Source organism: Ctenopharyngodon idella, chromosome 6 (genome assembly GCF_019924925.1).
Source record: "Ctenopharyngodon idella isolate HZGC_01 chromosome 6, HZGC01, whole genome shotgun sequence".
Classification (NCBI taxonomy): Eukaryota; Metazoa; Chordata; class Actinopteri; order Cypriniformes; family Xenocyprididae; genus Ctenopharyngodon; species Ctenopharyngodon idella.
This window is the reverse complement of record NC_067225.1, coordinates 9,316,263-9,344,233: the sequence shown is the minus strand read 5'-3', so window position 1 is coordinate 9,344,233 and position 27,971 is coordinate 9,316,263. Positions and strand designations below refer to the sequence as shown.

At 37.4% G+C, this 27,971-nt stretch overlaps 2 protein-coding genes across 23 annotated transcripts in view; both read right to left on the bottom strand.

Moving 5' to 3' along the window:
* Window positions 1-566: 566 nt before the first annotated feature.
* wdsub1 (WD repeat, sterile alpha motif and U-box domain containing 1) lies at window positions 567-15,845 on the bottom strand. The gene is made up of 13 exons (XM_051897659.1): window positions 15,780-15,845; window positions 15,061-15,479; window positions 14,613-14,800; window positions 13,017-13,106; window positions 12,828-12,921; window positions 9,157-9,190; window positions 8,987-9,027; window positions 8,795-8,901; window positions 7,219-7,233; window positions 6,859-6,888; window positions 4,430-4,609; window positions 1,588-1,722; window positions 567-1,507 (listed from the first exon to the last, which is right to left on the bottom strand). Exons 2-13 carry the CDS (start codon window positions 15,456-15,458, stop codon window positions 1,356-1,358), a joined length of 1,464 nt encoding a protein of 487 aa, XP_051753619.1. The 5' UTR covers window positions 15,459-15,479; window positions 15,780-15,845; the 3' UTR covers window positions 567-1,355.
* A 785-nt stretch (window positions 15,846-16,630) lies between these two features.
* The window catches only part of baz2ba (bromodomain adjacent to zinc finger domain, 2Ba), a 101,296-nt gene continuing 89,955 nt past the window's right edge, over window positions 16,631-27,971 (bottom strand). For 17 of the 22 annotated variants that reach the window (XM_051897628.1, XM_051897632.1, XM_051897630.1 and 14 more), the window contains 11 exons: window positions 26,588-26,732; window positions 25,709-26,490; window positions 23,427-23,694; window positions 23,104-23,259; window positions 21,815-21,975; window positions 21,423-21,724; window positions 20,800-20,935; window positions 20,543-20,689; window positions 19,812-20,098; window positions 19,577-19,720; window positions 16,631-18,120 (listed from right to left, as the gene is read on the bottom strand). In XM_051897628.1, coding sequence (XP_051753588.1) covers window positions 17,964-18,120; window positions 19,577-19,720; window positions 19,812-20,098; window positions 20,543-20,689; window positions 20,800-20,935; window positions 21,423-21,724; window positions 21,815-21,975; window positions 23,104-23,259; window positions 23,427-23,694; window positions 25,709-26,490; window positions 26,588-26,732 — 2,685 coding nt within the window. In that variant the 3' untranslated portion in view covers window positions 16,631-17,963. The remainder of the gene's footprint in view (window positions 18,121-19,576; window positions 19,721-19,811; window positions 20,099-20,542; window positions 20,690-20,799; window positions 20,936-21,422; window positions 21,725-21,814; window positions 21,976-23,103; window positions 23,260-23,426; window positions 23,695-25,708; window positions 26,491-26,587; window positions 26,733-27,971) is intronic. The other 5 variants (XM_051897650.1, XM_051897640.1, XM_051897647.1 and 2 more) reach the window with 1 other exon arrangement.

The window sequence follows — 27,971 nt, the reverse complement described above, 5'->3', positions numbered from 1 at the left end:
TTATTATCGTATACACAGGAGAATCTGTATGGCCAAAGAATCAGAAAAGGTCTCAAGAAGAAAGACCGACAGACAAAACAAGTGTAAATATACGACATTCGCAAGGTAGAAAGATTTGATGACAAAGAAAGTCCTTAGTGATGATGCTTACTGATTTGTTGGACACAGGTAAGAGAATTATTGTGTAGACCTCTAACATATCAGTGTAATTTACAATAAAACCTCAGAGACGATCATGCTGATCCACGTCGATCAATGAAGTGCAGCGTTTAAAACCTCTATGGTATCGGCACATGAAGAAAAGCGAAGTTAGAACTATTGAACGCACCTTTTTGTTTTCTGAAGAAAAGTTTGTGTAGTTGAGTAACTGCACAAAGATTTCCTCATTCATTCCCAAATCTGATTATTTTAATAAGCAGGATGGTTTGTCATATGGTTGTTCAAACATGTGGGACAACAGTTACATGATAGTTTAATACTAGGGTTAAGGATTTGTTTGAAACTCCAGTGATGCGTCCCTAAGCAATTATCATTAATCAGTGTTCAAATGAATCTCAAGCCAAAAGTCAGTTGTTCAACAGGTTGATTTTATTGCTGCATGTTCATCAGACAGGTCTCATAACAATGATCTTATGTACAGTAATATACATATGGTTACATAGTAAAGCCATGCAATTTAGTCACTGAACTGGTTACAATGAGCATCCACTAATAAATGCATACCTGATTTTAAGTATGTAAACTTTCATACAAGCAACATTATACCCTTAAATGATAAATAGCTAATCTCAAAATCATTTTATGAAATAAGACTGAATCAGCTGAAGAATTTCACCTGTATTCAAACCTGTGGGTCATGAAGGGAGATAGAGAACAGCTGCAGAAGGAATCATAATTATGTGCTACAAATGGTATAATTATGCAAGCAAACTGTCCGCTACTGAGCAGAAGGGATGATAAACACTTATTATGATGTTTAAGGCCACTCAACACTCTGCTGTGTTATGATGGAGAATCATTTTGGAGTTTCATCCTGATTATGAACCACTTACTCTTTAATCTGGATGTGACAACTACCATCACTTTGCTGATGGATGACGGCATGAACCTCCCATCACATCTAATGGAACACCTCACTCTCAGGATTAAGGCTGAACTTGGGTTTAAGTCAAGAATCAAGACATCACTTTGTTAAAAGTTTAAGTGCTAAATGTACAGCATGCTAATGTCTAAAGCCAAGCTGATCTCACATCAGCCCCATGGTGATCCAGTTCTACAGAAAATTCTGATCAGGGTCTTAAAGAGCTCCGCAAAAGCTAGTTAAGTGAAGTCTTACAGGCCAGTATTATCGAAACTCACTGACCAGTGGTCCATCGGAAAATGGCCATTTTCAGAGTACGGTTGGGTGTCAGAAGGGTGGTCTGCAGAGGCAGGTTGGTCATAGGGCTGGTGCGGCTCTTCGAGTTGATCCAGCTCTCAATGGCCTCCCGTTCATACGAGTAGCCGTCTGCAGACAGAAAACAACAAAACGCTTAAACTCAAAACGAAATGTCCAGTCAAGCAGGTTAACACCTCTCAGACGCTCACCAGCAGCGATCACTGGGTCCTTCATGATCTCGTGTGTGATTGGACAGAGGTACTCGTCGGGAGTGCCATTAGAGACGGGTGCCATCTTCAACTCCTCAATCTTCTTCATGACTTTACTCCGCAGGCCCAGAGACTCTGAGAGAGCACAAGAACACTTCAGCACCACCCAAACACATCCAATTACAGAAAAGTGGGATGTTCAAGTGCAGATATCAATACATCTGTGCTAAGACCAGCGGTGGTTTGGTATTCAATTCCAGTAGGGTCTCACTCTTTCTATAAATGCTGTGCAGAAACTGAAACTAATGTAGACATAATGTGCATCACAGAAATTATTATTAAAGTCCCCCTGTAGTCAATAATTTTATCCCTTAAAACTCATCACCAAAATGGGACATTTAAACATTTTATCCTGTGAAAAAAAATTTCTTCACGCCTTAAAATAGCTTGAATGTAACACTTGCTCATTCATTTATTATACACAGATATATGAATGTGCTAATTAGCCTCACCTCCACTCACTCACACAAGCTCAAGAGATCCACTCGGTCAACTTACTGAGGTAAACGCTGCACAATGGTATCGCTTTTTACAACGCTAGACGCATAACGGTAATTAATATGATTAGCCTTTTGCTTGACCACATTATCAAACAGCTAATAATGTGTTGCTAATGTTACACAAACCATGTTCCCGTTCGTGAGTCAGACAGCCTTCTAACAATCAGTATCCTTAGAAACACTTTGAACAGTGGAGAAAGACATATAGTTCATCATAATATCGTGATATACATCATACACCCGCTATATTGCCAAAACTACCAAATTTTTTATATCAACAGAAAAATATACCAGGATATATTCTCTTGAGACTCTCCCACTTCAGAGCGGTCATGGTTAATGATATGCTAAAGCCCGCCGGCATGTTGACGTGATTGGTTACAAAGTAGTTTGTGACGTCAGAAACACCAAGGATTTCAAACCACGGGTTTGAGACTCTTTTTTTCACTGCGGTTTTAAGGAATTTGCACATGGTTTGTCTTAAAGCATATTAAAAACAACACACAGACACATAAGCAACATTAAAAACTTGATTTTCACCACAGGGGGACTTTAAATGTAAGAAGGCAAGGGTGGCAGTGCCTCAAAAAAATCTGATAAACCATCAAGAGTAAAACAAAGAAGAAAAGAAATACAAAACGTACTGTCCATCTATTTTATCTCCCTTGAGCTCACTGAGTTGAGCACATAAAGAGTAGCAAGAATACAAAATTTATAGGCAAAAAACAAGTGCCATTCCATGTTTTCACTGTTATAAGGTAGGGGGCGCTGTTACACATCATCTGAAAGAGTACAGAATCTCTAGATCAAAACACAGGTAAAAAAGAAGCAGAAACAAGCGATAGAAGCATTGCTAAAATAACACGACCATCAAACATTAAACAGCATTTAATCAAAACTGCCTAAAGTTACCAAACGAAATGACAGGACGAGGTATAGGACTGTACAAGCTTTGATGGACTCAATTTTTATAGTTAAATTCTAAACAATGTTTTTGTTAGAAAATAAGAGCCATTTTATTGTGTTTGTTATGCACTGTAAAATATATATGAAAAAGATTAAAAAAATAAAAGATTAATAAGTCATGGCAACATGTTTTTACATTACTTCAACGGTAACACTTTAGTATAGGGAACACATATAAACTATTAACTATGACTTTTCCCTTAATAAACTCCTAATTTACTGCTTATTAATAGTTAGTTGTTAAGTTTAGGTATTGGGTAGGATTAAGAATGTAGAATAAGGCATTAATATGTGCTAATAAATAGCCAATATTCTTGTAATACGCATGATAATAAGCAACTAGTTAAAAGACCCTAAAATAAAGTGTGACCACTTCAACTCATAAATAATTTAAGCAATTTCAGCTTTCTTTTACAAGTTATGAGATTCAACTTGATTTTTGAAGTCAGTTTTAATATAATTAAGTTGAAATGAGTAGTACAGTCAATGTCATTGTACTTAATTTAAAGCAGCAACATCACATTAATTAAGTTGAAATAAGTGGAATTTTTTACAGTGTAGTTTTTATAGGCTGTTGTTCACTGTTTTGAAACTCTGAACTTGAAATTGTGCTGTTATGTTTTTTCTTGGTAATTTGCCGTGCTGTTTTCATACTCGCGTTGCACGGCCACCCCCGTGATTTCTGGCACTTTGCCTTTCATTTCAGCAGCCCACCACACACCACTGCTCAAAACTATCTGCATCTGACCATACAGAGGTAACAAGACTGACTAATGTCCATTTCTGCCAATAAACTGCCTTCACAGTGGGCAGCAAAGGAATCAAATCTGTTCAAATGTCATGCTAAACGAAATGAGGTGATTTTACGGTCACGGCGAGTTGGACAGCGATTTATTTTACTTTATTTTCAGAAGTGCACATTAGGATAGGATTTCTTATGTAAATAGCTGCTGGTTTTAGGACCGAAGCGGAAATAATCAGCTTTAATGCACATAAACTCTTCTCTGGACAAGTGCTTTACATAACTCAACAAATCCCATGTTTACATTCCCCACAATCTCTAGGATTAGGTCTTATGTTGGCCACTTTTTCCTAAAAAACATGACCCAATCAAGATGTCCTGTTAGGTAATGTATAAGGGACATGGTAAAATCCATGTTATTTTTATATAACTCCTCATGACATCAGCTGAGGTAACACTGAGGTCATTCCTGCAGTCCATATAGAGACAGACATACATAAAGTAGACATCCAGAGTCTACAGCGAGGTATGAGACATGAATGCCAATACTGAGTAATGTGTGCTGTAATTTTACCAATGTGCAGCTCAGAGCTGAGGGTTTCCTTGGTGAGAGAGAGCAGCTCCTCTCCATCGATGTTATTGGATTTAAACACGTCAATCACGGACTCCAGCCCCTCCTCACGTAACCATGCCAACACATCCTCCTCAGACCACTCGCTCACCATCAGTCTGGAGCGTCCACACGACTTCCTGCCTGAGAGACAGCAATAGGACACATATGTTATCTAGGTACGGGTCAATGACATTCTCTTTTTTATCTCATCTACTAATTGACTAAAACATGTGATTCATGTCGGTGCAATAGCCTTGTGGGAAGCACTCGACATATAATGCAGCTGCACCTCAGGCTACCAGAGTCCTGTCTGTTCTGTTCCACTCTCTCTTCCCCGTCGTTTCCCGTCTCATTTACGCTGTCCTATCTCATAATGTTCAATTTTTTTATCATGAACAGACTTATATGTGATGAAATGTATCAGCAAAACTAATCATGAATTAAGCCGAAGATAAAGAGGGAATTCTTAATAAGACTGCAGGTCAACTCTTCTCACACTGCATCTAATGCATAAATCATGAGGTGGAATGTTCTACACCATGTATCCGCTCAGATCATTTGCAGTACTTTGAGTTCCTACTGTGTGTGAGATGTTATTTTGTTATTCATAATGTAGATCTCATCAGATTTCTTCCACACACATGCAGTTAAACCGGTCAGAGTACGTAAAGCCCACCAGAGCTCTCTGTGTGTTTGGACTGGAGCTGCAGCTGTGATCCATCACCCCAGAGAAACTTCTGAAGGGCGAGAGAAGAATACATCTCATTCTCGTTCCTGTTTGTGTATTCGGTCTGACACTACACCTCTCCGGTGTCTTTGACTCACAATGAGTAATTATTGAACATGGTCAGCAGTATTTCATGCAGACAGAGGTGTTATAACAATTGTGTGTGGTTTACTTAAAGAGGACCTTTTATGCTTTTTTACATTTTCAACTTTCTTTAGTGTGTAATGTTGCTGTTTGAGCATGAAAAAGGTCTGGAAAGTTAAAACACAAAGTCACTCCAAAGGGAGTTATTCTCTATACCAGCAAACTCTGTTTCTGAACTCCCTGAAATGCCTCGATTGTAGTCTTGAGTTTTCTTCTGAGAACATAGACGTCACACAATACAGTGGTGCGGGTATGAGGTCTAATTCGCCGCTGTTTCTGTTGAGATTTTCCTATGGGGTTTTATTCAATTTAAAATAAAGCCCGTGTAAACATAACTTGATGATACTTTGACATTTTGTTCTACAACGTACACTAACTTCACACACTAACACTCCAAGCTGTCTTATCTAGTTACTTGTTAAAAATGTATGTTTTCAAAATTGAACATAACTGCTTCAAAATGTGTGTAATTTACATTGTAGAACAAAACGTCAAAGTATAGCCAAGTTATGTTTACCACACGCTTTATTCTACACATAAATCGAAAAACCCCATTATTATTATTATAGGAAAATATCGAAGGAACTAGGTCTAGCAGTGAATTAGTCTTCCAGGTTCTGAAATCATACCTGCACCATTCTATATTCCTCATTTAAATAATTCCCATCAAAGGCATACACAAAAAAAGGGACGACCAGGTTCTGTGCAACAAAAGTAACCCAAATGGCCAGTCAAAAATAGCCAATGCAATTTTCTCCATTGGGCGGCCGAATTCTCCACTGAGTTTGTACATCTGGGGGTGTTTTGGGGTTGTTGGAGCGTCGAAATCATATGTACGGTGGTGGAAATCAACCCTTGGAAAAATGTTTTACCCGCGGCAACAACTTAAAAGTAGCTCAATTCCGCGGGAAAACCACAGACTTGGCAACACTGGTTGCGTTTGTAGTGTGTTGAAACTTGCGATTATGGTAAGGGGTGTGACATTTCCGAAACACACTCAAAGCAGTTGACCAATTACAACACACTAGTCCAGCCGACCAATTAGAAAACAGTGCACTTTTTGGAAGGAGGGGCTTCATAGAGAGGAACTAAATAAAGCATTACTGACAGACTGGATAGAGAGGTGCTGCAACAATGTAAAATATGTGAAAAATAAGGTGTTTTTTGAACATTCAAGCATGAAAACCTATTCTGGTAGACCCTGAAAACAAATAACAAAAATCAAGACTTTGTGAAAGGGCATAATATGGCCTCTTTAACAAAACTGTCCCCTGAAGTTTCATTTATTCATTTGGCAGACACTTGCAGCCACTTGCAGTGCATTCAAGGTATATATATTTTTTTTATCAGTACATGTGTTTCCTGGAAATCGAATGTATGACCTTGGTGTTGCTATTGCAATGATTGCAGGTGTATAAAATAACGAATAAAATTGTATATATACATATATATATATATATATATATATATATATATATTTTTTTTTTTTTTTTTAATGTACGGTCAGGATCTCTCTTACCTTCACTGCTTGAAACTGAAGCAGCTTCATCTGAAAAGAGGAACACAAGAACAAGCATAACTGAACATTAAAACAGACTTGACTCCCACGTCATTTCACATCATTTAGGGACAGATTTCAGCTTACAAGCAGCCGTCATGGTTATATTATATATTATGTTATACGGGTTGAATCTCTTGAGCTCTATAAACACAGGCTTTAGCAGTGCATCAGAACAATACAAACACTGCTCAGTTTGTATTTTTGTTGTCAAGTGTTTGTTTGTTGAGTGTTTATTTTTTGTGCCCTGAAAGCCAGTATGAGTATACTGTTTGCTAGTTACAGCCAAAACAAACAATAAAACTGGTAACACACACTCACCAGGAAAAGATTTGCCTTCAGTTTCAGGAAGAAATGACAAGAAAGAAAAAACACACAATCATCTTGTTGCACAAACAATCTTTTTTATCATTCTTAGAACAAATAAAACAGAAAAAATAAAAATATAATAATTTCCCCAATGCAAATAGTATGTAACTTTGTGTATGGATCATTCCTGATCTGCAGTACATTTTCATACCCCCATCATATGTTTCAATATACTGTATAAAATATTAAACACATCATTTTAAAGATCATTAAAGGGACCGTCCACCCCTAAATAAAAACTGTCATTTACTCGCCCTTGTGTCATTCCAAAAGTGTATGACTTTCTTTCTTCTGACGAAGACAAAAGAAGATATTTTAAAGAAATTGGTGACAAAGATCACAATTCTTCCACGTTTCTGAACAGATAACATGTAATTTACTACAGGTTCTGACAAAATGTTAATTGCTACAGTCTATTTTAAAAAATGCTTAACTAAGTTGAATTATTATTATTAATATTATTATTTATTTATTTTTTTTAAATAATATATCAACCTACCAGTCGCCACCTACTGGTGTAATGATGTAATTGATACAATCTTTATTTGAAGCATCAAGCTCCTTTTCAAAAGGTGAGTTACTCTATTTCGCTTCTGTAGACATCAGTGTTTATATCCGAAAAATAAACTTTTATCCCAGTACTTCTGCGATAATTTGAATTGCTGTAACAGACATAGTGATACTCGTGTGGTTGAAAAACTTTGTGGAATTGTCTTATACCTATACATGACAACTGCTCTCTCTGAGTCGCACCAACAAAGATTTGAATGTTCGCTGTAAATGTATTTGTCAAAGGTTTAATAAACAGCTGAATCGTTGTCAATCTTTTAATGATTAATCGTGCACATTTTTAAAAAACATCTTTTGTGTTCATACACGTTTGGAATGACACGAGGGTGAGTAAAAGATGACTTTAATTTTTGGGTGGAGTATCCCTTAAATTAGTGGAAATAATTAGTATGTTTATTTAAATCAAATATTGCATTAATTGAACATGGAATGCATTTTAAATCATTTTACTACTTTGTTTTTAATGGACATAAAACACTGGCAAAAGAAATATTCCAGGTGGGGTTTTTTTCCATTTCTTTGATCAAAATGTTCAAACATGTTTTTTAATTGGTAATGATTTTATAATAAGTAATCTCTTTTTCCTCAATTTTACTTTCCACCCCCTTAGTCTTTTATAATATTCCATTAACTAACAAAAGCCAGATCCTTAATGACATCATCCTCCAGGAAACTTTTGGTGAAAGTAGTATAAAGTCTGTAATGTTTGTGGTACTATTTGGTTCATCTCATTCTGAAGAATTCAATGTCTAATATAATTACAGAAATCTGTATGATAATTTTGTAAAATATGAAATTTAACAAATTGACACCCTTATGTGCCTGAGCTTGACCAGAGCATATTTTTGAAATATGATTTACCCATTTATAGAAATACTTCCATAAATGAAAGCATTTGGAGATGGGTTACAGAGTTTAAAAAGTACTTTATAACAGGACTGATTGTAAATGAACCCACCCTGAGCACAGCTGCAATCCTCAACCCTCCAGATATTAACGCTTTTGTCCATGGAGCCAGTGGCTATAAGAGGGGCCGTGGGGGAAAAGGCACAGGCCGTCACATACCTGCCCAACAGGAAGAGAGCGACCGACAGGGTTCAACAACTTACACTGAGAGTTAACACCTCAGAAATCCTGACTCAGAACTCACCTGTCATGCTGGTTAAGTGTGTAGAGTAAGATGCCTTCGTTCTGCAAAGTAGAACTCATTGTTATAAATGTAAATGTTATGCTAAAGGCATCCAAGCGGGCTCAGCTGTCAATCATCTTTTATATTTATTGGTTGGACAGAAATATATGATGAATATGAATGAGACTCACAGCTTGATACACAGTCACGGTCTTATCCACCGATCTGTGGGAAAAGAGAGAGTGACATTTAAAAGGCATGAGTCAGACGAGCCCTCCATGGCCTTTATGTGCAGTAAAACTGAGCTTGTCTGCCTGCTGACACATAGAGGATGAAAAATCCATTTCATCAGAGATTATTAGCAAACAGACTTCAAAACCAGCACTCATCTATCATGATGTTCTTCACATTGCTGATGTCTGTGATTACACAGCACCATCCAGTGGAAAATAACGGAACTGCAAGGCAGGATCAATATACATTCTCATTATTTGCATTTATGGATTTAGCAGATACTTATATCATCAAAAGCGACTTATAATTTTTTTTTAATTCATGCATTCCCTGGGAATCGAACAGATGACCTTGGTGTTGCTGGTGCCATGTTCTACTGTCTGAGCAAAGGAAGGCTAGATAACGCATGCGATTTTTTTTCTCAGTTTAAGGCGTTAAAAGTATTTATCACAGTTAACACAACATCCGTTTTTTCCGTCATAATTTGGCTAGTGTTACATTATATGATCACGCTCTTATTCATGCAAATGCTTTTAAACCATTCAAGCGCCACGAGACAAACGAGAACGCGCTGTCTGTGAATGTCTCTGTGTGAAAGACAGAAAGACGCGCTCCAGTATCGAGTTCTCTTTCGCGCTTGAACAAACAATAACACACAGAATTATGCCAAAATGCCTGTGTTGTCGAGTATCCTCGTAAGAGCAGTCTTAAATGTGTTAAATAACGTCTTAAATGAACTTAAAGAGTTGTGAGAAAATGAGGTGCGCGTCAGATCCGCCTCATGTTCTGCAGCAGCAGCTCTTTAAGTGACAGCAGCCTAATAAACCAGTTACTGTGAAGATGTCTGTCATTAATGTTAATCAAAGAACAAAGGTAACAGAGAAAATTGTAGTTTTAATAAGGATTAATCTATGTTTACTTTATGATTTATGCAGTGAAGACTGTAAAATGTTTGATAAATATTTAATTTCTGTATATTTCCTACCTGTTAGACAGGAAGGCCACAGGTAAATATGACATTATAATGGGTTTATGTGCAGATTATTTTATGTGAAGTTCACTTAAATAAAAAGTAATTTTTTAAGCCTTAAAAAAAATGCTGAAATTGATAGCTTTTAGTTATACTGTAATGTTGAATGTCTATAATTAATGTTTTAAAGAAAAATCAGTTTCAAAGAGACATCAGTATCAGTATTAGTATCAGTGATACTGGCCTTCATTCAGAAAAAGATGCCATTAAACAAATACTTAGGTTGTTTATACATTAAGTAACTGTGAAATTATTACAATTTAAAAATATTAAAGACTCCAATGTTTTTAATTGCAATTAATTACAGAAAAAATGTGACTGATTACTTAATTTTTTTAATCGACTGACAGCACTATTATTCATATAACGCTTTATACAACAGATTGTTTCAAAGCAGTTTCACAGTAATAAACTGGAAAATAACAGAATCAATGATGCAAACTTCATCAAATATGTTCAGTGTTGATTCAGTTCAATAACTGTGAAGTTCATCAATTATGAAATGAGTAGACAATAGTGTCATTATTCAGCTCAATCCAGTTTAAGTTTTGTTCTCATCCGATAGTGTCAGCGTCAATCCTTCTTCCAAAACGTTTTTGTTTTACCCTGTTTCACTATGGTATGCCTATTATAAGTGTTTATATTTTAGACCTGTCGAGATGGTTTTTGTGGGTAACAGCGTACATAATTCAATTGCCCATGCACGTCTCGTCATATCCGTAAATAGAGAAAAGTTGCTCCGGCTACTTTGAAGCATGTCTGGTGTGGGAGTGGCATTGGTTAGTCGTCACAACGAGGGAGAAAGGTTGAAATGGAGCCGATAAATCTCAAAACTCTGGGGGAATCACCGTTTTAAACAAATGGTGAACAGAGGAGAGTCTCCTGGCAAAAAGAGAACGCAACAGAGCTCGTAATAAAACCAGAATCAACATTGGCTTGGCTTTTCGGACATGGCAAAAACTGAAGGTGCGTCCTAATTCGTGTACTTATGCACTATTCTATGACGTTTTTAAGTATAAATAGTGCAAGTAGTGTGTTCACGCTGAAAATTCCAAAAAGAAAAGGTGCACTTTAAATACCCGGATGATGCACTAAATTAATGTTGGACACTTCATGCATTCAACTGTCGCAGCTTTAATTACGTAGCGAAGGGGAAGGGGCTGTCAGACTCTGATTTTAAATGACAAAATAACCTTATACAATTCACGCACTACATGGATGAGTACATAGTGCATAAGTACTCAGTATATAAGTGCATAGTGTATAGTGTGTTGTTTGGGACGCAACTTGAGATTTGAAATGTTGTAAATGATGGTGTTTTTATTACTCAACAGGTGAGTAAGCTATTTTATTGAACGGATAAACTGCCATATGTAGCTCTCTAACAGACAGAGTTCAATGTAAAGCATTATCTATTGTGAAGGGTCATTTCATTGTGGTTGTTGTAGCGCTGTGCTGGAATTTATTTTCAAGGAAGTACCGTCTCTATTAATGGGTAAAGCTACAGTAACGTCTTCAGCTAGTCAGCTTGAGATCCTTTCCATCTAAACTGGTTATATCTCTTAAGCCTAGTAGTGAATGTTTTATGAGCAGTAGGATAACCATATTCATCTGCACAGTCGAAGCACAATCAAAACAATGTTGTTCTGCAAAATGCATGCAGTAGTGTTGTCACGGTACCAAAATTCCAGTAGTCGGTACCAATACCATAAAAATGTTATGGATTTCGGTACCACAGCAAAATCTGTTGGAACTATTTTACTATTTTATATAGCCTATTTTAAAAACATATTAAATATGGTAATCATACATATAAATATTTGGAGCATGTGTGTATGTTTGTGTGTGTATATATATACCTCAATGAAATAAATTTTGAAATATAAAAAAAATAAATAAATGCTCAAACATCCATTTTGTAACAGATGTGCGTGTTTATTTTAGCTATTCCTTCAATGAAACGACACACTACAGCCTGTAAAACTATGAAATAAATATTGGTAAATAATGGTAACCTAAATAATAAGAAAGTTAAATATTATTTAAAAAACAAAACAAAAAAAACATTCGTTTTTTATTTCTACACAAAGATGCGTCATATAGCCTACTGCTCTGCTCTTTGAGAGGGATGAAGGTCACGAGCAGGAAAGAGACCATTTCGCTTTAATAATATCTTCATGTTATCTGATGTTACAAGGAACTAACACTTGTTGTTAAAGGTCTGAAGAGCAAGTTTTATCTTCACACATTCAGGCTATATTTGATTTAGCGCTGCCAGGGAAAGCGAAAGTAAAAATTACCAGCGTGTGTGAAACGTGCTATATAAATAAACTTGACGCGCCTTATAAAGTCTACTAACAAGCACAAACTGTGTTAAATAGAAATTGAAAAGAAATTAAATAGAAATACTTTTGACAACACTAGCATGCAGTTTTGTTTTTTAACCTCTAGAGGGTCAAACGTTACATAGTGTACCTTTAAATTGAAGGTTATGTCATTTTCTCTATGTTGATAAAATACTTTTTGTATTGAAGTAAAAAAAAAAAAAAAAAAAAAAATCAACCCTAAAGTGGTAGTGCAGGTATGTGTGTTACTGACCCTGACACCAACATCTGTCCATCAGCAGAGTAAGCACAGGACAGAACTGGAGCAGACTGACCCGTCAGAGTGTGAGCGAGCTGCATCTTAATGCCTGTGGATCAACATACATCACTAATCACACACACATTCACTAAAACACAGACAGAGAAGGAAGGAGAAAACACTGGCAGGTATCAGATGTGCTACCTGCAGCAGACAAAAGAGATACAATCCATATCTTCAACAGACTGTCCTGTCCACATGAGGCCAGCTGAAACTGAACACAGCCATCTGTGCCTGGGAAAGACAGACAGAGACAGTTCATTATTTACTTTTATTAAATTCTGTCATCATTTACTCACCCTCGAGTTGTAAATTTCTTTGTTCTGCTGAACACAGAGGAAGATATTTTGAAGAATGTTGATAACCAAACAGTTGTGGGGCACCATTGACTTCCATAGTAGGGAAAAAATAATACTATGGAAGTGAATTATGCCCCAGATCTGTTTGGTTATTACCATTCTTCAAAATATCTTCCTTTGTGTTCAGCAGAACAAAGAAATTTACAACTAGTAAATGATGACAGAATTTTCATTTTTGGGTAAACTATCCCTTTAACAAGTCATTAATCCAAAGAAGACATTAGAAGAAATGTTAGGAAAGCTATTTTGAAATTATTTTACAGATTGGACAAAGATACACGATACTCATCATTTAAAGTAATCAAGCTACAGTCTAGTTACCCCATTGAAAAAGTAGTTACTATTATACAAAAGTTTGGGGTTAGTAAGATTTTTTACAAATGTTTTTGAAAGAAGTCTCTTGTGCTCACCAAGGCTGTATTATTTGATCAAAAATACAGAAAAAAAAATTGTAATATTGTGAAATATTATTACAATTTTAGTCTATTTTATTGTATTTTAAAATGTAATTTATTCCGGTGATGCAAAGCTGAATTTTCAGCATCATTACTCCAGTCTTCAGTGTCACATGATCCTTCAGAAATTATTCTAACATGCTGATTTGGTGCTCAAGAAACATTTTGTATTATTATCAATCAATGTTGAAAGCAGTTGTGCTGCTTAATATTTTTATAGAAACCTTGATACATTTTTTTCAGGATTCTTTGATGAATAGAAAGTTCAGAAGAACAGCATTTATTTAAAATAGAAATCTTTATAAAATGTCTTTACTCTCACTTTTGATCAATTTAATGCATCCCTGCTGAATAAAAATATTAAATTCTTAAAAAAAAAAAAAAAAAAAATGACTCCAAACTTTTGAATGGTAGTGTGCATTTAATCCATTTAAGATTAAATCTCTTTAAAAACGGATAATCATCAGATGATATTTATTTTTACAATCAAAAGTACCTGGCAAACTAGTTCACTTTAAAAAAAAAAATCTGAATCTACATTTAGGAGAGTGTGTCTGATTATTACTTAAAGGGTTAATTCACACAAAAATTAAATTTCTGTCATTAATTACTTAATTAAAAACAAAACCACTGTAGTCACGTCTACTGTTTTAACAATGTCTTTAGTACCTTTATGAACCTTGAAAGTATTGATTATATTGCTGTCAATGGACGAGTCATATAACGTTACCTCTCGGATTTCATAAAAAATATCTTAATGTGTGTTCTGAAGATGAATGAAGGTCTTACAGGTTTGGAATGACACGAGGGTGAATAATTAATGACAGAATTTTCTGTTTTGGGTGAACTAACCGTTTAAGCTTGCTCAGATACAGGAATGTAGCATTTGGTAACTTGTCGGAATAATTAAATAATTGAAATCCTACCCTTCATTATCTGCGGAGCAAACTGACAGCAGGAGACCCCGAGGTCATGGGCGTTCTTCTCCGCATGGAGATGGTTCATATTTAGGTCCCACAGTCGCAGGTCACCATATGTGGAGCCGGTGATGAACAGCTGAGCGCAGGGAGTGAAAGAGCAGGCCACTATACTGGTGTCAGCCACTGCACCAGTCCTAAACATCACCATACACAAGTGTCAATCAAACTGTTTGGTCTGGGGCAGTGCAAAATAAATCTATTTTCTACACCATCATACAAAAGGAAAGGCTTGATTTACTAATAAACAACATTACTTTCAACAGCATAAGAGTGGTGCAGTCTGGCCATATCTAGACAAGAAGTGGAAAGTTACCAATTATACTAATTTAGCTTTTATAAAATAGTCATTTACAGTAATCTTACTACAGACAGATACAAAACACAAGTGATGTACCTGCGCAGGGTCCTGGAAGTAAAATCCCACAGTGCGATGGTCCCATCGGAGCCTCCAGACACCAGGTAAGATGAATCTGGAGAGAAGGCGCATACCCTCACCGGACTCCGGCCCGGATGCTCCAGGACGGCCTCGATCTCTCCGGTGTCCATCGACCACACCACGGTGGTGGCATCGGTGGAGCAGGAGGCCAGGTACTGACCGCAGGCGCTGAAACAGCAGCAGTGGACCCCGTAGCCGTGTCCGGTCAGCGGGGAGAAGGGCAGCTCGCTGAAGTCTCGGGTGGAGAAAACGCAGACGCTTTTGTCCGCGGAGCAGGTGGCCAGGAGAGAGCCAGAGAAAGCACAGCAGTTCACATCATCTCGATGACTTTGTAAGGTGCAGATCAGAGACACCATGTTTGTCTGGTTGTCGGGTCCCTTTAAATACACAAGACGAGGAAGTTACTTACTTAACGGACAAAACAACATACTGTAATTCACATTTAGCCTTTCTAATTCTAACAAAAGTTTTAACAGTGAAACCACTTCATTTTACAAAATTGATTTGCGTTTTTATTCAATTGTTTAAGCAAACCGTGTTTAATACCTCTGAAGTCACAGTATCCTAACATTATCCATTATCATGTTTAATAATCTAGTGTTACATTTAAATATATATTTTATGTATTTTCATTGTTTATGTAATAATGTGTAATCGTGTTTGAAGACATAACGTACCTTTGCGAACACTTCCTGGTTCTGTCATGTGACTTTCAAACCACGTGGTTTTTGTTTACTGTTACGTGTTTAGGTTGTCACCATAGACATAATAAATATGGTTGTCACTTCATCGGATTGCTTTAAATATTATCTATGTAAATATTTAAATGTTATCTTATTTTACGTGGAGCCATTTTCACTTTTTATGCACTTATTTGTACACGTTAATGTATTTTAATTTGTGTAAATAAATATGTAATTGCATATAATAACATTTAGTCTATATCTTAGTATTTAATGTATTTTAATTTAATTGTGTATTTATATTCAGCCTATCTTATTTTAGCCTGTCTTATTTACTCCAATAATAATAGTAGCATTCTATTAAGTAAATGAGATATATATATATATATATATATAATGTATATCAAATACCTAATAGAATGCTATGTTACTTTAAGATAAAGAGGGTGAGTTTATACCAAATCACTTGATCCTCTTAAAAAAAAAAAAAAAAAATATATATATATATATATATATATATTGTATTATTGTAGTCCTAATGTGTTGGAAAAAAGCTGTTCAGTTTGATATATATATTTTTTTTTATTATTTACTCATTTTATTTATTATTTTTGCTGCCAATTTAAGGGTTAAACAGTTGAAAAAAAAAATGGTGAATAAAGATATGTTGCCAATGATTGATAGATTTTCTATCATATTTATTTTATTTATTTTGCTGCCCGTTTAAGGGTTAAACTTAAATAAAATGGTGATTAAAAGTTATGGCATTCATATTTTAAAATACTAATAACCTGACCAGTAAATGCCCATGGGAAAATGAATAAAATAACACATTAGACACTGGCTGGATTTAAAAACATCCTTTTAATAAGTCCGTGCCAAACATCCACACACTCACACAAACACTCTCGCACACACACTCTCTCTCTCTCTCTCTCTCTCTCTCACACACACACACACACACACACACACACACACACACTAGTGAAAAATAATGCTCCTACAAAAAGAACGCTACCATTTGTTTCCCACAATATCTTTAAATAAAATAACTTCAAGTACTCTGACGCAGGTACAAAAAAACTCTGTTCTAGCTGCCTCCAGTGGGCCACGATGCACGCGGGAGACTCAGACACATGTGGTTACAGAACGCCTGCTGTCCATCTCTGAGCGGCTCTGGGGCCAGGGATACTGAAGAATACTCCGACAGTTTTCATATGGGTTCAGATATGAGTTTCGTACAGTATGCCTTCGAGTGGAGGCCTTGATGTGTTTTATATAAGAAAACAATAACGTTACAAAACAGGGAAAAAACAAAACAAAAAAAAAGAACAAATTATTTTCCCTATACCCTGTTCTGAAGGGCAGGCACTACTAAGATTAAGGAGACCACAGTGTTTTGTAGAGGATATGTATATACTGTACAAACAATAAATGTATATTATTAATCACTTTAAGACTAAAATTAATTGCTACAATCATTCTAAGGCATAAACAATATCCAATGTCTGAAACAATATGTACACATCATTCCAAACAAGACTCAATATATTGACATTAATAGACAGTATGTACACATGGGTGCCTCCTGCTTGTCTGCGTGTGTGTGTGTGTGTGTGTGTGTGTGTGTGTGTGTACAGTGATGCCGTTAGTTCACTTTCAGAGGGTTGAATACTCTGATGCCACATGGCACAGAACAGTGTAAACAGTTTCTTTTTTTTTTCTTGGCTTTCTTTCATATTTGGAGAGGAAAAACACAAACAAATAAACATTCCATTAGATTTAAAGCAGTTTTGCTGTTTCTTCCTTTTCATAGAAAATGAAGAGTGGACCTTTCTTTTATTAAGTCATAAATAATCATTTAAAAAAATTAAATACATTCACTATAATATTAACCATAAAGTAAAAATACAAAACCAAAATAAAAAGATATTTACAAGTAGTGGAAAGGGATTTTTTCTCCTTAGTACAGCTCTGATGGTTGAAATTTCAGTGCGATTTCTCTTTTCTAGAAGGAAATGGTATTGCACAAAGACACCCTCTGTCTTGTGTCTCTTTGGGTGTTGATGTGGGATTGGTCGGTCCTGATGGGCCCTGGGTTGCAGAAAGAGCCTGCAACTCGTCTGCTTCTGAGCCCAGGTCGCAGGTTTGAAATGACAGCCGTGGTCTGAAGCCACCTCAGTTAGTCTGCTTCAGCAGCTCAGTCCACCTCTTCTCAAAGAACTTCCTCATGTTGTGCCCGGCCCGGCCGATGTCCGAGTTGTCCTCGTTGAACTTCTCGCAGTTGTCGAACACCAGGTTGACGTCGATGATGAACGTCTCTAAATTCTGATATCTGAAGAACAGAGCGAAAAATCGTCTCGGTTACTGCATCTGCATCTCATTGTTAAAGGATCATGAAACTGCGTTAACAGATATGTATGTGTTGCACATGATGGACAGTGCTATTGTTTTATTCATTTTAATGTTAAAATGGTTAATTTAGGGATTTAAGTTTTTATACATTTTTGATATGGGTATATATAAATATATATATGTATTTATGAATGTTTGTTATTATTTTTAGTGTTGGTATTCTTATTAATATTTTATGTATTTATTTTGGTGGTAACAAAAGATTTTTGTTAATGCTTTGGAAAAGATTTTATATAGAAAAAGTATTTATTATAAAAAAAATAATAAATCAATTAATTTTTGGTGACTATTTTCATGCCCCCTTGTATGCAAGCTTGTTTCTGCCACTGAATAAAAAAGTATTTGTAACTTATCTCTGACTTTTTCTCAGAATTGCAAGTTTGTATCTTGCAGTTCAGACTTCATAACTCGCAATTGCAAGTTTATATCTCAGAATTCTGGGGAAAAAAGTTAGATTTGTGGGATATAAACTCATAATTGTGAGAAAAAAATGAATTGTCAGCAGATTTTTTCTCAGAATTGCGAGTTTATATCTCAATTCTGAGAAAAAAGTCAGAATTGCGAGATGACCTTTGCAGGGAGATTGATTGACAGGCGATCTAACCAATCATAACGCCGAATCCACCATTTTGTTCGACAAAGCAGTCAGGGGCAGTGTTGCCAAGTCCGTGGTTTTCCCGTGGAATTGGGCTACTTTTACAGGTTGAAGTGACTCCAAATAACATGATATTTAGCCCCTGGAATGCAAATTTTAATTAGGGGAACCCCGCCAAAAACGTGGATTTTACCCCCGGAACGTGATTTTTACCGCAGGACCCCCCTCTGAAATACGATTGGGCTAGTTTTAGGCTAGTTTTGAGTAGCAATTGGGTGGGTTTTGTTGTGAAAACCTGACAACCCTGGTCAGGTGAGTTAGTAGATTAACAACTTGAAAAATAGTGTATACTGACATCTTTCCGTGGTTGAAACAACATTCCTTCTGATGTTCATTCATGTTTATTTGTCTTGTCTGTCGACACATTGTCAGTGTCCTCTTTGCTCCGCAATGTATTTTTCACTGCGTGAGAATGTGTGGCGTGAGAGCAGCGTGGCTTGTCGGACGTAGCAACAGTAACTAAAGGGGGCGGGGTCTTTGTGAACAGTCACTTGTGATTTATAAAGTCAGAACTGTGAATTTATATCTTGCAATTCTGACTTTATTTCTCAGAACTGCTACTTTATAATAACATTACATAAGAAAAAAAGTCAGAATTGCAAGGTATAAACTTGCAATAGCAAGAAACTTTTTACTTTTTCACATTTTTCAAAACTGAGTGAGAACTGAACTGATCTGAGGAAGTTCATGACACTTAAAAGTGGAACAGAAAGACACTTACTGGCTGCTGACGAGTTTCTCACGGATAGTGGAGAAGTCCATGGGTTTTTTAATGACTTTGCGGTACCCTGGGACAGATTTAAGGTTAACAGGTGTGAGGAAGGGCCAGGCGTCCTGATGACGTTCCAGTTCAGCCAACAGAATCCTGAGAAGTACAAAACGTACATGAGGTCTGCATACAAACCAACATTACATCCACAAATACACACAGAAAATAAAGAGAATGCGAGTGGTACCTGCAGAGGCCCAGGTCCCGGTTGTTGTCTCTGGCTGTTTTGGCTCTTTTTACGCAGGCAGGGCTGTCTGGTTTGGGTGCAGGGGGGGTGGAGGTGTTCTTCTTGGCCTGGGTGGAGGTGGCGGCTGCTTTCTTTGGGGTGCTGTTGTTGCTGCTGGTGGCTTCCTCTTCTTCACACGTCTCTGTTTGTTTCTTGCTTTTCTTGGCTGCTTCTGTTGCCTTTTTTCCTCCACTGGCTGGTGGCGCACGATTCGGAGTCTTCTTAGATTTAGGTGACTGACCACTTGCCTGAAATTAGTGGATAGGACCAGTTCAGATTTACAAGTTAACATTCAGGAATACACTTAATAACACTCCAAATAAGCCAGAGAACAGTACACATCACTGCTCCAAGTGCTAGACTAAATTATTACAACTAATTGCAGTCACTTTCACTGATGAAATAATGAGAAGACTAAGCAAAAACACATTTATTATTTATTATCATTACTTATACTACTATTATTTATTATTATTAAGTTCTAAATCCTGCATGTGATAGGCAGGGGTGCAGAAAGGGGTATGCAATACGTGTGTGTGTGTGTGTGTATATAATATGTGTGTTAAGTTTGGTTTATTCAGCTCCATCTAGAAAAAAAAAGTATCTACGTATTTTAGAGATACAGCTCTGAAAACATGCCCCTCAGCAAATGAGCACTTGCACCCCTGGTGATTTGAACTGGAGGCGGTTACCTTGGAGATGCAAGCAGGGCAGTACCAGTCTCCCTCTGGGATGTTGGTTATCTTGGGTTTGTGGCAATAAGTGTGACACCCCTTATCACAGCCATCACACAGCAACAGCAGGTCTTCATTATCCCCCTTTCGGCACATCTGACAGTACTGAAAACACAAACGGGCATGTAAGAATGGAAACTACAACATATACTGTAGATGCATAACAAATGTGTGTTCCTACACTTATGGACAGTGAAGTTTATGACGTCACTTACCACTTTCATGATAGACCTCTCCCAGGCGATGGATTTCTGCAGCTGCTGCAGACACATGGCCAGCTGAGAGGAGCTGCGTACCTCACTCAGTGCCTTCCGCCACAGCTTCATCCCTGGAGCGATCTCTTCCTCTCCCCTGCAACACACAAAAACACAACACACACATCAGTGAGGTGTTTATTTCAAAGATTAATGTCTGTGTCAGATAGAGTAGCTGAGATCCTGGGATTTCAATAGCACACACACACACACACACACACACACACACAGATATATGGTCTATATAGTGTCATACAAATTTGTGGCCATACATGAGGACGGAGAGCACAGGATGCTGTGGTGTACCATGCACTTAGAAGTATTAGAATACAAATCAAGAATTGACATTTTCAAACTCTGTTTGTGCACTGCTGATTAAAACCATGCAGCCAAAAACAGGAAGGGTGCAGGCAAGGGAGTGAGAGGAAAATGAAACCAAAAAACAAACACAAAACCCGAAACTGTAGCCAGGGTGAGAACGCATGGACGGACGAGCAGAGAAGCCCCAGCCAGCAGAGAGAGGGGGAGGGAGAGGGGGGGATGAGGAGGAGCAGAGACGAAGGCTGGCAGTCTGGATGACCTACCCTTCCCCTCCAGCGCTAGTGGATGGAGCAGGTGCGGGGACAGTGACTGTACCCACATTATCCAGTTTGATCTGGATGGTGGTCCCTAAGGGGCTCCGCAGGTACCTTCTCTCGATGTGGCGCTCCAGCTCTGCCAATCGCGTCACCGCGATGTCCAGTGGGTTGCTGGGACGACGGATCAGGCCCTTCTCCGAGCTGCGCTCCTCTTGAGACTCCGCCCCAGGGCGGGGCTTGGGGAGAAGCTTGTGCTCATAATAGACTAGGTCCTCTCTTTCAGACTGTGGCTCTGGATATGTCCAGCCCTGAATCGAGGCATTGAAATTTCTTATATTAACTGTCACTTCCAACAATGGTTTAACGCATTTGTGGAAGTATTATAACAGTACACTCACCTTGACCTGCAGGCTGGCGGACGTGACTTTGCGTTCCAGCTCCTCCACCTGCTGCAGCAGAGCGATGTCAGTCTCCATGGCCTGCTCCTCCACACACCACTCCTGCAGTGTCTCCACGGAAACCTGGCCCTCGTCGAGCTCTGAGACCTCCATAACTGCCACTGCAAACAAAAAATAAGACAACCGTAAGACCCCAGGAGAAATAACATCCGTAAGGCACAGCACAGCAGAATTGAGCTCGTTTTGACAACTGCATGCTCGGTTGAGTTAGTTGCACAGTGGTATAGAGGGCTTTTATGAATGTTATTTAGGGCTGCCAAATACTAAAATGCCAAAATAATTCATTGTGGTTATTCTGATTAACTTTTTGCATTCTATATTGATAAACCTCAGATTTAGAATTTGCTTATATTTGCTCAGTTTTGCTTATATTAGCTTTAGTTATAATACATCCAGTTCCTCTTTTATGGAAAATAAAATAAAATAAAATAAAATTATTGGTCTTAAAATTAAAGGTAAATGATGCAGACATAATGCCAGAAAGGGTGAATAAAATAAAATAAAATAAAATAAAATAAAGTAGTGGTCTTAAAATGAAAGGTTAATGAGGCAAACATAACGCCAGAAAGGGTGAATAATATAAAATAAAATAAAATAAAATAAAATAAATGAAGTATAAAAATTAAGTGAAGCGGACACTTTATCGTAAAGAAAACACGGCTATTAAATAATCAGCATCAAGAACCGGAACTATCAGTTTCATTACATAAAATAAAATAAAAAGAAAACTTTAGTTTTGTTAAAAGTCTTCCCTGGATTTAATTTAGAAAGAAATATGATTATTAATAATTTAATTAAAAGAAAAAAATGTATTTAGTTTAATTTTCCCCCTATATCATTATGTGTTAAAATAAAATTTGTTTACATATGGAAGAATATTATTGCACAATGTATCTGCAAAGTGAATTTTGTAGGAATTTTTTTTTTGTGCCAATGTAGAAAACAAAGAGAATGTTCAAAAAAAGACAAAATATGACTTATGAATGACTTTCTCCATTATTTTATGACACAAACCAGCTGTGGACTGTTGTGTGTTTGTGTGTGTATTGAAATCAATACACCGAATAGAATTAAATGACTGGAATGTCAAATTGTGTTAACAATGATAAATAAACATCATCTCCGGCGGTCCTATCTTTTTTTATTTTGGTCTGCTTGAACTGTTTCCATGGCTAAATCTGTAAGATAAAACACACACTGACACACTGTGTTATTTCCACTCAGCTCACCCTCTCGGTTCTTGTTGCAAGTCTGTGCGATGAGCTCCATGGATTTCTGCAGCTGTTTCTGGAGGGCTCTCTCTCGGATGCCTCTGCTGTGGAGAGCGTTCACTAGGGCTTTCAGCTCATCCATGTCTGTCACCTTCCACCAGCCCAGCAGCATGTCTGCCAATCAGCCAAAACCATTACCATCAACAACCCCAAACAAAACTAGAAGACTAATGACACATTTGTTGCTGAATATTATGGTTAAATCTTGCAGACTTAAAATTACATTTTATTATTTAACAACTCAGTGAAGTAGCATTTGTGTGCATGATACCAGCACTCACCCTCTGGTACTGGCAGCGGTTCAGGGTGGTCATGATTTCTGGGAAGGTCCAGTGCCATTGGAGAAGGAGCAGAGGTAAGCTTCTCCCCAGTGGGAACAGGAGAACCACTTTTGCTGGTTGAGACGCTGGGTGCCAGGAGGGGGCTGGCGCTGCCCTCCACTGAGGGGTACATGTGCAGGGGGCTGCTGCACAGGGGCAGATTGGGGCTGATGACCCCACCGGACCAGTTGCACAAAGGCAAACCAATCAGAGCTCCACCTGGCTTCACCTGGGGGAGATAATGAGAATACATGAGATGTAGCAACAATATCACTTAGATCAGTGCTACTCAACAAATGGGGTCTGAGGCCCACTAGGGGGCCTCAGCAAACTTTCAAGGGTGATTTAAAATAAGACAAAAAAACAAATAAAAAAAAGAGAAATATATTTCTTATTTTAATTTACCCTTTCAACAACCATCTTGAAAAACCTTGATATATGAGGTAGCCTAAATTCAAAAGTGTGATTTCTAGATCTGGAAAAGTCATGGAAATGAACAAAATCATATATATATAAAAATATTAAAAAAAAAAAAAAAAAAATCCTTATCCACACTGTAAACCCTAAAGCTCAAAATAATTAATTGGTTTGAGTAGGGCAAACTCAAATTAAACAAATTAGTTCAATCAAATAAACGTTTATGAGTATTTAGAACTTTCTTTTTCTTTTGAGTTCATGAAACTGACAAATTTTAAGTAATCATAAGTGTTTCAGTGTTTTGAGGTTTTTGAACTTGTTTCTTTTAATTTACCTGAAACTCAGCTGGGATTACTATTTCCCAGCATGCTCTGCCCTGACACTTGAAAGGGAGAACAAATGCTAAAATTAAATGTTATATAATGTTTTTTTTTTTTTTTTTTTTTTTTTGTGCAAGATTAATGTTAAGTGGGAGATTTAATAGTGTTTAATGCTTTGCTATGCTAATTTAGAAGTTTCTGTTATGTGGGTTTTTTGTGGGCATTGGCTTAGCTTGAGAACAGGTATTTGTTAAATGTTCTATATTGCTGTACTCTTTCAGCAATTGCTATGCTATGCTAATGTTATCAAAGCATTGTGTTACCAATTAGCATTTGCTGAATTAGCTAGCTAAATTTCCACTACTAAAAATATAATTTAAGATGTCGGCGCTGATAACCTCGTGGGCAGTGCGCCAACACAGCGCCATTGCACTTCAGGCGACCCGAGATTGAGTCCCGGCTAGCGGACCTTTCCCGATCCCGTCCCTCTCTCTCTCTCTCCCCAACTTCGCTTCCTGTCTGCTATATATATATATATATATATATATATATATATATATATATATATATATATATATATATATATATATATATATATAAAAGTTAAGATTACATTATCATTTAAAGTTTAATGTATGAATTAACTTTTATGTATGAATTAAAAAATATGAATATGTATGAATTAAAATTTTAAGTTAAGAACAATTAAAATGTATGAGTACAAAACTGAAATCTGCCAGTTCTGCTTACTTAAAATTTGAATTTCTTAACTTAAAAATTTGATGTAACTGATTACCTCAAATTTTTTGAGCTTTGCCAATTTATTCTTTTTACAGTGCAGTAAATTACAAACAATAATATTTCATTCAGGGGACCTTTGAATATTGTTGTGAACAAAGGGGGACATTGGAGTCAAAAAAGTTGAGAGTCACTGATTTAGAGCACAGAAACTTTAGACGGTTTTAAAAACAGTTGTTTTTACGTTTCAATTTCCACTTGCGTAATGTTTTCAGTATCTGAACATTTTTCTGGCTTAATTCTGTTTAAACTATTACAAAAGTATTACATTGATCAACACTGACACTAATAATAATAGAGTCCATTTATTTAAACAATATTAAATTGTAATAAGTGATATGAAAGTCACAGCAGTTGAAGGAAAATAGTGTAATCAGCTATTTTATATTATTACATCAATGGAACTGATAGTTGTTTTAAATCAATTGGATTTTGGCTTTCAGAATTTTTGGTTTCGGCCAAGGATTTTTATTTTGGGCAACACTAAACACAATCACAACCAATCAGAACAAACCAATGAGATTTCACTGTGGGCAGAGCTACCCAGCGTGACACAAAATAAACAGAAACCAAGCAACCAACAAAACGTCTTGTCTCGCGTTAATTGATGTGTGCAGCTGATTAACATGAAAGAGATTTATTGCTTGTAGCTTTATCATGCTGGACACTGTAAATATGAAATATATTTCAAATAGAACGGGTAATTACCTGCAAACTGAGGTTGCTGATCCCAGCAGGTGAGGGGTTCAGAGGGCTTGCAGATGCAGAAAGAGGAAGCAGGTGATGGTGCGGGGAGGAGGTAGACGGTGGAGGTGGAGTTTTGGGTCGTGTGCTGAGGGTGTTGCTGTTGTGTGAGGACTGTGAGTGTGCAGACGGCTGGGTGAGGGAAGTGTCGTCGCAGGGTGAGCGAGGCAGCAGGCTGAACCAGTGGCCACTGCGCTCGCTGAGGACCTTGAGCAGCTGGTCGTTGGCCAGGAGCTGAGTCTGCGTCAGCTGCTGCGGCTGCAGGATGTGCGCGGGGATGCCCAGCTGCAGAGGAGGAGGGATTGCGTGGTCTGCGCTCGGGCTGCTGGCCTCTGTCAGCTTAGAGGTAGTTGGAGAGTGAGCTGGAGATGATGCTGATGTCGTTTCCATGGCGATTGTTGCCGGGCAGCCGTTGTGGGCGTGGCAGAGCCCCTTGGCCCCGGCAGGTGTGCAAGGCAGTTCCTGACACTGAGGGCTCTGTGAGGGGCGGAGCTCTGGCGGATGAGGGGGCGTGGTCACAACCTCTGTTTCCTGCAGTTCTTTGAGTGGGGAGGAGCGCACTTCTTTATTTGCCTCCTGATCAGGATCAATGGGCTTATCTTCCTCCTGTTTCACCTCCTCCTTCACAGCCCCCTGTATCTCCTCATGCTGATGATGCTGCAGAACTTCCTCCTTGGGCTCCTCTTTGACCTGCACAACTGGAAAGTTCCTCAACCTCTCACGCTCTTTCTCCAACTCCTCGAGACCTATATGAGAGAAAGAAAGAAAAACATATTTAGTGTATAATTAATGGTGTGGCTGTACGCAAATGCATTTATGGATGGATGGATAGATAAGACTCACCTTCTCCACTCTCTAACGCCTCTATGTAAACCCCTCCACACTGTGGGAGGACCCAGTATCTGCGGCGGTACCGGTCCTGGCCGTATGACATGGACCGCAGGGCATGAGACGACTCAAACAGCTTCCGACGGATCAGGTTTTGCTGCTATACTCATACAGAAATACACATATGAGTGTTTGCATTTTGGACACAACATGCGCCAATCATCTTCCCAAACTTGTAATAAAAAGTGCTTATAAACCATCAACAAAAGAGAAGCTTTAAGGGCTCCCTGTGGTTTTCCAAACAAATTAAATGCTTGTGAAATTAAAACATATATATTAGTATTGTAATTTTACAGTTGAACAGTAAAATAATAATAAGTATTATTAATATTATTATTACTATTTTCTTAAATACTTTATTTTATTTTAAAGTGAAATAGTAAAAACATTACTATAACAATAGTCAGTGTTAATTTCGTTAACAAATAATTTTCATCAACGACAGAAGACAGAAGAAAATGAGACGTAACTAAATAAAAACCAGTTTTGAATGACAAAAACTATGACAAAAATCTATTGACATTTTCGTCAACAAATAAAAACGTGACGAACATGTTAGAGAGGGACGATTTGGGAAGAGATCCAGTCAGAACTGATGTGTGGATGCACACATTTGAATTGTAACGTGCTGATCTACCCGGCAAGACATAAGATGGCATACACTACACTTGCTGCATGTCCCATAAAATGTTCAAAAATGTAAACATCTGGGAGAAAGAGAAGAGCAGACATATGGACAGATCTGAAAAAGTGTGACAACACAAAAGAGAACTCTATTCGGTATAGTTTTCTGTGCACACAACCTGAAGCACGCAGCCGCGTACACAGAAAGCTAGACAGCGCACGAGTACTGAATTGAGCTCTCTTTCGTGTCTGAATGGACAAAAACACACAACATTATGTCAAAATGTCCGTTTTGGAGAGTATTAACGTAAACAGAGTCAGTTATGTCTTAAAAGAAAGTAAACAGCTGTGAGAATATCAGATGTGCATTAGTGTATTGGATCCACGCATTTTGTCTTAAAGTGACAGCAGCCTAATAAACTTAATGCTGTCTGTGCCCTTAATATTAATCAAACAACAAAGACGAAGAGAAAAGCATTCACTGCTCTTTAATAGCTTTAATAAGGATTAATTATATTTAATTTATACAAAAAGTAAATAAATAAAACTGAGAATAAAGAATGATGTATGCAAGTTGTATGCATGTAAGCATTTATCATTCATTGAAAAGAAGACCATATATTCTTCTTCAGAAGTGGTTTTATTTCATTTTAGGATAAATAAAGACATGTTATATGTCACAGCAGTTAAATTTGTGTCTGTATTGCATGTTCAA